General features: G+C 47.8%; 1 protein-coding gene across 4 annotated transcripts in view; it reads right to left on the bottom strand.

Annotated features, from left to right (window-relative positions):
• The window catches only part of MMEL1 (membrane metalloendopeptidase like 1), a 40,587-nt gene extending 29,608 nt beyond the window's left edge, over positions 1-10,979 (bottom strand). Inside the window, exons 1-2 of one of the 4 annotated variants that reach the window (XM_082229990.1) lie at positions 10,781-10,979; positions 4,574-4,737 (exon numbers count right to left, since the gene is read on the bottom strand). In XM_082229990.1, the coding sequence (XP_082086116.1) occupies positions 4,574-4,727 (154 nt within the window). In that variant the 5' untranslated portion in view covers positions 4,728-4,737; positions 10,781-10,979. Of the gene's footprint in view, positions 1-4,573; positions 4,738-4,910; positions 5,423-5,785; positions 5,919-10,780 lie in introns of those variants that run through there. The other 3 variants (XM_082229991.1, XM_082229989.1, XM_082229988.1) reach the window with 3 other exon arrangements.
• Between the last annotated feature and the right edge of the window lie 3,109 nt (positions 10,980-14,088).

Raw genomic sequence — 14,088 nt, 5'->3', positions numbered from 1 at the left:
GTTTTCCCAAACTTGGCTCTCCAGCTGTTTTCGGACTACAGTTCCCATCGTTCCTGACCACTGGGGGCGATGGGAGTTGTAGTCCAAAAAACAGCTGGAGAGCCAAGTTTGGGAAACACTGGCTTGGAGAAAAGAGTAAAAAGTGACATGATAGAAGTTTATAAGATTATGCCTGGCATGGAGAAAGCGGATAGAGGAATGGTTTTCTCCCTCCCTCATAACACTAGAACTCATGGGCATCCAAGGAGGCTGAATGTTTGAGGATTCGGGACAGATGAAAAGAAAGCACTTCTTCACACAATTAAAGTATGGAACTCACTCCTCCCCAACTTGGATGGCTTTACAAGAAGATTAGACAAATTGGTGGAGGAGAGGGTTATCAATAGCTATTAGCCAGGATGGCTATGCTCTGCCTCCACACTTGGAGGGCCATGCTTCCAAATACCAGATTCTGGAGCCACAAAAGAGGAGAGGGCTTCTGTGCTTGAATCCTGATTGCAGGTTTCCCGTGGGCATGTGACTGGGCACTGTGAGAACAGGATGCTGGGCTAGATAGGTCATTTGCCTGACCCAGCAGGGCTTTTCTTCTGTGAGTGTGTCTATATGTGGGGGGGGGGCGTGCTTATGTGTGTGTGGGGGGGGGGTCCTACTACTTTTACTGAATCTGTCAAAAGAGCACCCCTTCTGAGAGCTTATTTCACAGTGATTTATCCTGACCTAACCCTCCTGTCACCCTAATACCTTTCTAAGACAGGGACAAAGCCAAGATTTATTTGACATAAGGGGGGCAATGGCCACCTACTTGGAAGGCTGTAAATCGGTGCTATCTTGCGCCAAAGATTGTGGGCGCCTGCAATGAAGGGCTTCAGCTTTGCCCATCGACTTTCTGGGGGCACATTCCACAAGTGCATTATTGTGGGTGCTGAAGCACCAATAGCCGGAGTGGAGGAAGGGGTGTGTGGTGGGTGCGGGCCGCTCCAGGCATCACAATTGAGGGGAGTGACAAAATGCCAGGAGGCACTCACTGCGGGGCCTCCTGGGAGAGATGTGATGGCTTGGGCGTGGGCAGGCTCTTCGCTGCCCAAACGGCCTGCCCGCTGCCTCCCCCCCAGCTGTAGGGTGGCTGAGTGGAAGGAGGTAGGCAGACTCCGGAGGCCCCATAGTGTGCCCAGCCCCTATGGGCGGCTAGCCCCGCCCCTGGGCGCCCCGCTCCAGGTGCCTGACTGGCTTCTTCTGCCACTGCCCATAGCCCCCTGAAGTTGGCTCCAGTGGCTATAAAAGAGGATTGGACAAATTCCTGGAAAGAAAGCCCATTGTGGCTGTGCTCTGCCTCCACTGTCGTAGGCCATAAAGGTATAGGTAAAGAGACCCCTGACCATTAGGTCCAGTCGTGACCGACTCTGGGGTTGCAGCGCTCATCTTGCTATATTGGCTGAGGGAGCAAGCATACAGCTTCCGGGTCATGTGGGCAGCATGATTAAGCCGCTTCTGATGAACCAGAGCAGCGCATGGAAACACCGTTTACCTTACCGCCAGACCTATTGATCTACTTGCACTTTGACGTGCTTTCAAACTGCTAGGTTGGCAGGAGCAGGGACTGAGCAACGGGAGCTCACCCCGTTGCGGGGATTCGAACTGCTGACCTTCTGATCGGCAAGTCCTAGGCTCTGTGGTTTAACCCACAGCGCCACCCATATCCTTGTCACAGGCTATATGGTCTGAATAACCATTGCTTGGAATCACTGGACAGAGGGTAGTTGTATTCAGGTCCTACTTGCCGGCATCTGGTTGCAGTGGCATAGCATGGGGGGCGGAGGGGTAGTGGCTGTCAGGAGCTTGCCCTACACTCGAGTAGGATCCTGGCAGAGACACTTGCCCAGCTGGCATGTTCTCGCCCTCCTGGTCAATCGTTTGTGAGCTTCAAAAGCTTCCTTCAGCCCGAACATCACAGTGACTGATGCCAACAGACATCAGCACACTTAGGGATCCACAGAGTCTTCGCAGCTTGCGTAACCGACCTCAGGAACTCAGCATTTTGGCTAATCTACTTTATTTACATATAAACACACACGGAGCACTGCAACATGGCTCCCTCTCTCTCCAGAATCAGACAGCAAAGAGAAAGAACAAAGGACAATAGTCCTACTTCACAGATCACAGTAACACAAACATCCTGTCTCCATCACTTCCTACTCTGTGGAGTCAAAATATACACTGTAATGTGATAGACAACAATCCCATGACTGCAATCACAGAGCAGGAATTCTAACAGTGGCCCTGGGCCCCAAAATTCTGAGAGGGGCAAACCAGGCACCCCCACAACAGGTTCCTTCACTGAGGCCATATGGGTGAGCCCCTGCTGCCTTCTGCAGCCATGGGGAGGCAAGCTGCACCCAAGCTGAAACTTTGGGGCTGTGGTGCGCACCTCCACCCCAGCTGTGTCTGTGGGGGTGCAACACTGACTCTGCCCTGGGCACTGGCAACCCATGCTACATCACTGTCTGGTTGGCCACTGTGAGAACAGGCTGCTGGAGCAAATGGGCCTTTTGCCTGATTCCAGCAGGGCTTTTCTTACACCCCATGACCAGCTCTTCTTTGCACCCTTCCCGAGTGTTTCGATCTCGCTGGAATATTTCCTTGGACCTACTTCTCTCTCCCCCCAACCTCAGAATGCACATGACAGCAATGTCTCACATTGAACGTAACTGACATGCAGAAAAGAATCTACAAACTGAAAACAGAGACGTTATATGTACCTTCTTGGTAGTGGCGCCCACCCTGTGGAATGCCCTCCCATCCGATGTCAAAGAAATACACAACTATCTGATGTTTAGAAGACACCTGAAGGCAGCCCTGTTTAGGGAAATTTTTAATGACTGATGTTTTAATGTATTTTAATATTTTGTTGGAAGCTGCCCAGGGTGGCTGGGGAAACCCAGACAGATGGGTGGGGTATTAATATTAAATTTATTATTATTATTATTATTATTATTATTATTATTATTATTATTATTATTATTATTATTATTCCTTTATTACCCATGGAAATCTTTTAATAAAAACAGTTTTAAAAAACCCTCTGATAATGCCCCTTGTTTGCCTGGTTGGGGGATAAGGCTGTTTGTGTGTGTTCAGAAACTCCCCTACCATACAGAGGCATTCATTTCTCTGCTTACTTTTGCCTCTTGCCCTGCCTACCATTGGCATGTACCTCCCCTGAATGCTGCCCAGAAGAGAATGTGTCCCCCGTGGGCTTCTTAGGGACTACTTCTAAAGATTCTTAGGCTAAAAATGAGATATCAATGAAATACAATCCTTTCCTCTTCCCTAAATCTACTGGGAGCTGGTTCTGCTGAACGATTGATTTCTAGTTCTACGAATGGAGGTGGGAAAGCTTCTCTGTATCCACTCTGTCCTCCACAACAACATGTATATTTTTATGAACCCGGGGACAAAATATTCAGGCAACACTTCAGTGGAGAGAAAGCCAACGAGGAGGAAATCAGTGCTGCCATCAGAACTTTTTTTTTTTTTTTAAAAAAGGCTTTTAAAGGCAGAATAAATACAGCATGTCGCTCTCCCCCTCCTTCCCAGTTCTGTGTGGGAGTTCTTTTAAAACTCACTCTTCTAGCAACAGACTGCATTTGGGCTTCTGCAGAAGGTACAAAATTATTCAGTTCTTACAAGCTTACTGCATCTCCTCCTCTAGCGTGATAAGCGTAGCAGATCCCAAATTGTCTACATCTAAATAAGCCCCTCTCCTCATTCTGCCTAAAATCCACACTGCACAAGGAGTCGTTTCCTCCACTGCACACTGTCTCAAGGAGACAGATGCAAACACACATTCTTATGTCTACCAGCTGAATGTTGAGAATCTGGGCTCTTGTTAACTCAACCAAGCTTTTCAATATTGTTAACTGAGGATAATATTTCAATTTCCCCCCTCTATTTCACTTATACAGCTTTTCTCTCTCTTAAATTTTCTCTCTCCACTTAAATTGGCTCTCTCTCTCTCTCTCTCTCTCTCTCTCTCTGTGTGTGTGTGTGTACACACAAACACACACACAAACTCTGTATATTCTCATTTGCTCAAATCCCAGAGCTTCCCAGTTAGTAGACTCTGTGGAGCAGCGAGTATTTAAATATTGGTGTTCTGTGTTGAAACTCAACATTTAATCTGCTGTACTATGCTGGGCAATGGCAGCTATCTTTTTTGCCTGGGATCTGGGATTACTATTCACCCCTTGTAAGGTATGTGGAGAATGCCCTTGATTATACAGGGACTCCTTTCTTGATTTTCATTCTTGTCAAGTTGAGATTTACCTTGAAAACTGCAGATGGGATTGTGGTGAGTTTATTCATATTCACACACAAACACACACACACACACACACACACACACACACACATTAGGAGAAGAGATCTCACAAATTATCCCCCAATCCCCCCCTCCCAAGCAATGGTAACAAATTCTTTCCTAAATAGTTTTTTTTTTTTTAGCACTGTATACAATTTACCCAAATATGCAGTTAAGGAGAGAAGGAAACCACATAAGTAACAGTTGTTCTCTTACCTCTGCTTTTCGAGTAGAGGATTACTAAGGAAACCACAGCACAGCTCATGAGGACTAGGAGCACAGACAAGCTGAGAGCAACCAAGCTCCAGGACTTCTGCCCAGATCTGGTCGTTTTCTCCACAATATCCATTTGGCTTTCTGATTTCCCCATTATGGTCACTCTATGGAAGAAGGGCACAAAATGATTAACCACACGTCCCTCTGACTTTCTAAAGGGATATGCACACACACCAGAAGAACAGAAGATGGGAGAATGGAGAGGGCAATGGTGCAAAAGCAGAAAACAAAGAAAGAAAGTGAGCTTTTCTAAAAAAAGAGAGACCAGAATAATTACATGTATTTATCCATTTGCTTATCCACAGATTTCCCAACCTCATTCTCCATCTCCAGTTCCTGCAGAACGAGCTTTGATCAGCAGGGATGTCTTGGTGATCTTGCTTACATCCAAACAGAGACCTCTTTGGTACTTAGGAAGGAGAACCTCCTTGACCCCACCAAAAGGGGTGGATTCAAAGGCACCCCCACCTTTCCACTGACACTTCTTGGGATCTTCTCACCATAAGGAGGAGGGAGGAAAAAACCACAACCTCAGATAGTCCCATTAACTTTGGCTAAAATGCTGTGATTCCAAACCAAGTCCCAGAAACACGTCTGTGCTTGGTTTCTCCCTAGCAGAACACAGAGCAGCTTGGAAACCTGTCCAGGCTATGGATGAGCAGTCTGGCTGCTGGGGTGCTGGAGCTGGTGAGCTTAAGTCCCTCTGCCTTCTCAAGTCCATGCCAAAAACTTCTCAGCTCAGCCTTGCTGCTGCTGCTGCTTTCTTCCAGCAAATGAGCCGGAGGAGGAGGAGGAGTGCGAGAAGAGAAGGGAGGAGGAGGCTTGCCTTTTTGCAACCACACAGCTCATAAGCAGCCAGCAGCAGAAGATAAGATTCTACCTAGCCCTCTCTCACTAGCTAATGGATGCACTTTTGCTCCTCTCCAGGTGATCAGACTGTTCTGTCAATCAGACAGCTGATGGCAGGAGTGTGCTACAATGCTACAGAGACCTGGGGGGTGGGGAGCAAGCCAGCAAGCGGAGGAACATCGTTTGCCTTGGTCTTGTCAGCCGCAAAAGGAGAGAGCAGCAGCAAATGCTCCTTAGATTGAAAAACACCACCACCACAAAAAACCCTTCTATCTTCCCTTCCCTTTCAAGTGCTGAAATTACCAGCCATGTTTATTCCTCCTCCCTTGAAACACCATTCTAGGAGGGATGCTCAGGACTTGTGTGGGTAGCAATGAGGAACTGGCTGCAATGGCATTTGGAATGGAGGATAAGAGCAGGGATGGGGGAACCTCACACCTGGTGGCCATGAGGCCAGTGGTGGAGGAAGCCGCTTGGGCGGCGTGCCCAGGGGCGGGGCGAGCCGCCAATAGGGGTGGGGTGCACTGCAGGGCCTCCTGAGTCTGCCTGCCTCCTCCCACGCAGCTGCCCTACAGCTGGAGGGAGGCAACAGGAAGACCGTTTGGGCAGCACAGAACCTGCATGCGCCCAAGTTACCGCATCTCTCCCAGGAGAGACGTGTGGCTCAGGCGCACTGCTGGTCCTGCAGTAAGTGCCGCCCAGCATTTTGTCACTCCCCTCAGTGGTGACACCTGGGGTGGCTGACACCCATCACACCCCCTTCCTCCGCCCCTGCACTAGGCCTTTCTGTCTAGCCCTTGGGACTCTCTGCAGGCCATGCCCCTCACTGGCCCTGATTCACACCCTCCTTGGCTGGCTGGGATGTGTCCCTAAACTCTGATCTTCATGAAGGATAGAGATGGGTGTGGGAGTGTGTGTATTAGCATACTGTAAAAGGTAAAGGTAAAGGACCTCTGACAGTTAAGTCCAGCCACGAACAACTCTGGGGTTGCGGCACTCATCTTGCTTTATTGGCCGAGGGAGCCAACGTTTGTCTGCAGACAGTTTTTCCGGGTCATGTGGCCAGCATGACTAAGCCGCTTCTGGCAAAACCAGAGCAGTGCATGGAAAAGCCGTTTCCCTTCCCGCCGGAGCAGTACCTATTTATCTACTTGCACTTTGATGTGCTTTTGAACTGCTAGGTTGGCAGGAGCTGGGACCGAGCAATGGGGACTCACCCCGTCTTGGGGGGTGTGTGTCAAACTGCCGAACATCTGATCGGCAAGCCTTAGGCTCAGTGGTTTAGACCGCAGCGCCACCCGCGTCCCTCTAACATACTGTACGAGAGGTAAAATTTACATTCCTTGCTTTGCCCACCTTTGCCCCACCCACAACTGGTATGTGGTTGCAGGAAGTTTTCTCTAGCCAGCATGGTGTAGTGGATAAGAGCTGTGGACTCATAATCTGGCTTCCCTGCTCCTCCACATGCAGCTGCTGGGTGACCTTGGGCTAGTCACACTTCTTTGAAGTATCTCAGCCCCACTCACCTCACAGAGTGTTTGTTGTGGGGGAGGAAGGGAAAGGAGATTGTTAGCCACTTTGAGACTCCTTAAGGGGAGTGAAAGGCAGGATATCAAGTCCAAGCTCCTCCTCTTCTTAGGTAATATGTGGTCCTTGGGGTGAAACAAAAGGTTCCTGTTCCTGAATTAGAGTGAATTTCCGAGGGGATATTTTGTCGGTTTCAGAGGAAGTAAACGGCCTCGGTCCAGTACATCTGAAGGAGTGTCTCCACCCCCATCATTCTACCCGGACACCGAGGTCCAGCGCCGAGGGCCTTCTGGTGGTTCCCTCACTGCGAGAAGCCAAGTTACAGGGAACCAGGCAGAGGGCCTTCTCAGTAGTGGCACCCACACTGTGGAACACCCTCCCACCAGATGTCAAAGAGAACAACTACCAGACTTTTAGAAGACACCCTGTTTAGGGAAGCTTTTAATTTTTGATGTATTAGTGTATTTCAATACGTTGTTGAAAGCTGCCCAGAGTGGCTGGGGAAGCCCAGCCAGTTGGCCGGGTATAAATAATAAATTATTACTACTACTATTATTATTACTACTGGCAAGCACACTGGTGACTCCTGCTCTTATGGGTGTCAGGAGGCTCCCAGAGTATTTGTTCACAAGGGCACCCAGTGAAGCAGCAGAAAAGGGACCTCAGGGCAGCGGTGCCAGCTGAGACTAGGCCTGTCTATCTCCCACAAGTATTCCCTAGTATCCTGCCTCTGCCCTCATGAAGGCTGTCAGTAGTTACTAGCCACAGCACCTATGTCTCCCTCCACTGTCATATGGTATGGCTTTGAATCTCTGTTTCTGGGAATCATGTGAGAGAAGCATAATAGGCAACTGGTTGAGGGTTTCCAATAATGGGCACCTCATTGGTTATGATGAGAATATGTCGCTGGAGTAGATGGGCCTCTGGCTGGAAGTGCCTTATGTCCCCCCAGACCTACAGTCTTCAGAGATCTCTGAGGAGAAGGAACAGTTCCTTCAAGCCAGTTCAAGTCTGTGGTGTTGAGATGCTCACCGTCCTTCCCCACTCCTGCACATGGTCTTCTTGACATCTGGCCAACATGAAAGAGGAAAACTGCCTCAGGTTCTCTTAAAGACATTTTCTTCTCTCCACCCTGATCATCAGACAAATGCTAACCACAGCACCAAATGTCCCCGGATCAATGTGACGGTTTTCACTACAGCCTTCAGGAACAGGGGCCTAAGGCCAGTCTGCCTTTCAAACGGACCAAGATAAGCGTCAGCTATAAAGAAAGTTCCGTCCCTCTCCAGGCTTCATGTGATGCCCTCAGACTCAGAAGATGTCCAGGACGTCACATTCTCACCAATTTTCTGGTGGGAACTTTTCTGCCTCAGATAAATGGGGAGTCCACATGACTTGGGAGCAAATGCAGTTTACTGCCACAGATATTTCATTTGGAGGAACACTTGGAAATGGAAAAATGGTTTGCAGATGAAGACTCAAGGGTATCAGGGGAGCAAATTTGCTGTTGGTTGGAAATGGGTTCCCTAGAAATGCAGAGGAATGGATAAACACCTTTGTGAACAAATGGAATGCAACTGGCAGGCATGAGGAGCCTGAAGCCTCAGGGCAAAATGCAGTTCGCTAGGCCTCGCTATTCAGCTCTTTGAACTCTCCACAGGCTCATATCCCTCGCTAGCCCTACTACTGCATACCCTCCTTGAGTTATTTTGCCTGGTTTGTCAGAAGCTGGGGGACAAGCCAACATTGTTCCCTGAACCCCTGGCCTAACTGGCGGCAAGTCCATTTGTCAAGTCCCCAGCCCAGGATCAATCCACATGTCTAAAGTGAAGCAAAGCCTCACATCCAAGTTGAGGCACCATCAACATGGTCAGTTGAGAAAACAGCACCTCAGATCTGCTGCCCTTTTATGTTTTGTATGCTGATTGCAGCATCTGGGCTTGATGAGGCATGCAACTCTCACCTGTTCCCAGCACACTCCATCTGAGGAACCACATACTATCTCCCAGAGCTAGCGAGCCCCACCTGGCCAGCTACGGAGCTGGGCTGTGGGCCCTTGCCTGCCTCAGCCTACTGGAGCACCCCTCCCACTGCTCCCCACTCCTCAGAGACTGTCGTATTCATGGAGACAGGTGCCCCTCTGGCTCTGGTGATGGGTCCTGCTGCTCTGGTTCCTATGCACTGACCCCCATCCTCTTGTCATCCTCCATCACCCCATGAGTACTTCCTACACCAACCTCTCCTTCCCCTTTCCCAGCTTGCCCTGGTGTGTCCCAGTCCCAGCTACACCCCTCACTGGGATCCTCTTCCTCCTCCCCATTGCCCTGCCAGTTCATGACACATTGACAGGTTCGTCCTTCCTTGTAAGTGGGGCCTGGAGTGCTCCAGTTCAGGCTTCCAGTCAGCCATGGCCTTTCCCTAGGTAACTCCATTCTGTACCCTTTCACTCTTGTTTTCTGTCCTCTTCAACCACAAAAACAAGCAGCCAGCCTTCTGTGCCTTAATAGGTACAGGTAAAGGGACCCCTGACAATTAGGACCAGTTGTGACCGACACTGGGGTTGCGGCGCTCATCTTGCTTTACTGGCCGAGGGAGCCGGCATACAGCTTCCGGTTCATGTGGCCAGCATGACTAAGCCGCTTCTGGCAAACCAGAGCAGCGCACAAAAATGCAGTTTACCTTCCCGCCAGAGCGGTACCTATTTATCTACTTGCACTTTGATGTGCTTTCGAACTGCTAGGTTGGCAGGAGCTGGGACCGAGCAACGGGAGCTCACCCCATCACGGGGATTCGAACCGCCGACCTTCCGATCGGCAAGTCCTAGGCTCTGTGGTTTAACCCACAGCGCCTTAATAGTGTGTTCAGTTTCAATTGAGTGATTCTTGGGGTCCTGTCTTTTTAGGTTTCCCCCCTCAGATAGATAGAGCTGCATATTTACTTCTGCAGACTTTGGTTTTTCTCTAAGCATGTAGATATCTCCCTCTTGTGTGTGATGCATAAGGAGTCACATTCAAGGCTCCCAACTTGTATATCAGATAGGGATATGCAATCCTTAAAGGTAAAATTTTCCAATGAAGCAGAAAGAAAGAAAGAAAGAAAGAAAGAAAGAAAGAAAGAAAGAAAGAAATCTCAAAAGGTTTTTAAGTACACAGTGCAGAATTTAACATGGCACTAGGTGGATAGATGTGCAGGGAATTGAGGACCACTTGTGCAATGGGACTTACTCCCACTCTCCTTCCTCTCCATGGCCTCCTAAGGCTGTTCTGGATTTTGCTCCAACACTCCAGAGCGGATTTAGAGGTGTGCAGGAAGAGGGGAGGGGTGGAGAGTTTAGTTTCAGAAGCAGCCCTCCTTCTACACAGGCAAAAACTTAGTGGAATCCTGCCGAACGTGTTGTAGGCAGTCCTAGTCTTTCTCAGAGTACACCCATTGAAATTGATGGGCATGACTAATTTGTCCACTTATTTCAGTGGGGTTACTCTCAGTAGGACTTAACTGGATACAGCCCATGGGGGGGGAAATCCTGCATCTACTTGAGCATCACGTCTTCACAGTGGCTAATCAGTTGCCCCTGTGGGAAGTTCTGAAGCAGAACATGGGCAAAACCGCAATCACAATCCCCACTTGTGATTCCCAGCAACTGACTTTCAGGAGCAGTCTGCATGATTTTTCAAAGCTCTCTCCTTAGCTTTCCAAATTCTAGGTGGACAGCTGTCCATGCACAAGGATTCATTCAAGCACAAAAATATTTAAAATGTGGAGCATTCTTACCTGCTTTCCTTTTCTTTTCAGGAATGATAATGAGCAACATAACTGGGATATCAGTTTGCTCCTAATGTCCTCTGGTAGGAAGTGCATTTATTTTGTAGATTTGGCCATTGGTGTCGAAAGCATGCATGCAGGCTACATCGGGCTTGTGGTGTTCTTCCATGTCTGCTCACAGGTGTCCTGGGATGTCCAGAGAATGAAAGTCCACTGCAAAGAAATGGTCCAGGATTGATGAAATAAAAAGCTGACTGCTTCCCACCACAGAACACCCAATCAGATGTAGTGGGTGTGGCCATTTGCATTGCTAGCACAATTCCTCAGCAGGTTTGTTTAGTTACTCAGTACAAAAATAGCCAGACTGATACCCAGAGAGAACTTGCTGCAAGACAGACCCAAAAAAGAAAATAACAGAACACCACTAGTCATCACATACAGCTCCCAAGTTAAAACAGTTCAGCGCATCATCAGAGATCTACAACCTCTCCTGGACAATGACAGTTCTCTTTCTCAAGCTCTGGGAGGAAGACCTTTCATTGCCTACAGACAGCCACCCAATCTTAAACAACTCCTAACCCACAATAATAATACAACCAGACTTAACACGGACACTGGCACCAGAGCCTGCAATAAACCCAGATGCCAACTTTGCTGCCACATACACCCGAACAACGCCATTACTGGCCCCAACAACATCACACATACCATCTCGGGACTATTTAATTGCTCATCGTCTAACATTGTGTATGCCATCAAATGCCAACAGTGTCCTTCAGCTCTCTATATTGGACAAACAGGCCAAACCTTACGCCAAAGAATAAACGGACATAAATCTGACATCAAGAATCACAAAACAGAGAAACCAGTAGGAGAACACTTCAATCTCCCAGGACATTCTATACAAGATCTCAAAGTAGCTGTTTTACTACAAAGGAATTTCAGAAACAGACTGGAAAGAGAAGCTGCTGAATTGCAACTCATTACCAAACTTAAAACAATGGAGAGACCTGGTCTGAACAGAGACATTGGATTCTTATCTCATTATACATGACTAAGCCATTTCTCACCTTCTCACCCCTTGCCTTTTCCTGTAAGACCTATTACAGTCGTTAAGAGTCATCAACAGGCTCATCTCAGCTATCTGCCAATCTCTGATTCCCACCACCCTTCTGAGTAATACCCCTCCCCACCTTCTCACTATATAGAAGGATCTGGCAACTTCTGTTTCAGTGTATCTGAAGAAGTGTGCATGCACACGAAAGCTTATACCAAGAACTAACTTAGTTGGTCTTTAAGGTGCTACTGGAAGGGGAAAAAAAATTATTACAAAAATAACCAAAGTGTTATTTAAATTAGGTAACATTTCCCTGGCACTCTCTTGACTTCTCTTGCATTTCTTACAGGAAAGTGGTACATGGATGTTTCCTGGCCAACCTAAACACTAAACTCACCATCTATGCCTCAAATGTTTCCATATGAAGATTTCCTCCCCCCGCCCCCATAGAATAGCTCAGTGTCAGAGAATCTGATTTGCATGCAAAGAGTTCCAGGTTCAATCCCCAGCATCTGCAGGTTGGCCTGGGAGAGACTCCTTGTCTGAAACCCTGGGGAGCTGCTGTCAGTAGACAATACTGAGCCACATGGACCAATGATCTGAATCAACATAAGACAGCTCCCTATGTCTTCAGGGAAGAACTATAGCGTAGCTGCTTTGCATGTGGGAAGTCCCAGGCTCAGTCCCCATCATTCTATGTAGCACGACTGCTGGTCAGTGAGTTTGATGGGCCACTTGTCTGACTTGGTATAAGGAAGCTTCTGATTATGAGCTGCTGAAGACCAGCAGGGTTTACATCAAAATGGCTATTCCATCACCCATTAGAATCCCTGGCATGTAGGACTTCAGATGTAGAAGAAGAAGAAGAGTTTGGATTTGATATCCCGCTTTATCACTACCCTAAGGAGTCTCAAAGCGGCTAACATTCTCCTTTTCCTTCCTCCCCGACAACAGACACCCAGTGAGGTGAGTGAGGCTGAGAGACTTCAGAGAAGTGTGACTAGCCCAAGGTCACCCAGCAGCTGCATGTGGAGGAGCGGGGACGCGAACCCAGTTCACCAGATTACGAGTCTACCGCTCCTAACCACTACACCACACTGGCGCTCATGTAGACTTGTATCCAGAAAGTGAATCAAGGCTTAATTTTGAAGTGCAAGGGCTCATAGAAACATAGAATTGGAAGGACCCAAAGGGTCATCTTGCCCAACCTCCTGCAATGCCCACAATGCCCAGAGCTACACCCCTAAGGAGAATCAAAAAATGGCTGCAATGGGGAGACCATGATGGACCACCAAAGGTCAAGCTTTCCTATCTGTTCTGCCCCACCCACCCCTAGTCTGGGGTCTTTATAAGGAAGAGCTACTGCATGGGAGGTGGTTTTTCCCAGGCATTTTTTTGGAGTCGTGGTTCTAGCATTTAGGTAGGTGAGTGGCTGAATTTATGTGTTTTAGGGAAGGGGGAGAAATTTGATTCAGATTTCATTGAAAGGCGAACCTCCCTAATTTGCACTTACTGAAACAATATATGAACCACAACACTGCTATCTTTTGAAAGCCACACTTCTCTGGATTTTGTAGTGTGGTTCTCCTGTCAAGTTATTATTATTATTGTTAAGTTATGCACATAGAAATGCATGTAATGGGGTCAGAAGTGTCCATATAAACTCACACATTGGTGAAAGTAACATAAAAAAACGCACCATCTAAGGGGAAATTGCTTTGCAATAATGTTAACATTGAGCAAAAATGCTGATGGGTTTTTAAGAGGACTAAACCTAATAAAAGTGATTCAGAAATGTGGAGATCCAAACTTCAGACAGGGCAAAAGGAGAAACTGAAATCGATAGATTTGCCTGTCCCCAATTTGGGTATTAGGTTCTGTTGTTGGGATTATTTTGCCTTACTGTTTTTTATTGATTGAAACTTGTTTATTTGTTAACCTTTGCGAGAAACATTAGGAGGCTCATTTGGCAAAAAGGCAGTGCATAAATTAAAATACAAGTGTAGGCAGCTGTGGGTTGAACATATAAAGATATTGGCTGGATCTGGCCAGTGACCCATTTAGTCCAGCTTCCAATTTCTCCTCCGTCCACTTCCAGAATCTGGTATTCAGGGACATACTCTCTTCAGCAATGCAGGTAGAACAAAGCCTTCAGGGTTGGTAGCTACTGATAGCTTTATCCTCCATCAGTGTTCTGATCCCCCTTTGTTGTTGTTTAGTCATTTAGTCATGTCCGACTCTTCGTGACCCCATGGACCAG

The sequence above is a fragment of the Podarcis vaucheri genome, assembly GCF_965113315.1.
Source record: "Podarcis vaucheri genome assembly, chromosome: 7".
NCBI lineage: Eukaryota > Metazoa > Chordata > Lepidosauria > Squamata > Lacertidae > Podarcis > Podarcis vaucheri.
The sequence above is the reverse complement of the archived record's forward strand: the minus strand, read 5'-3'. Positions and strand labels throughout refer to the sequence as shown.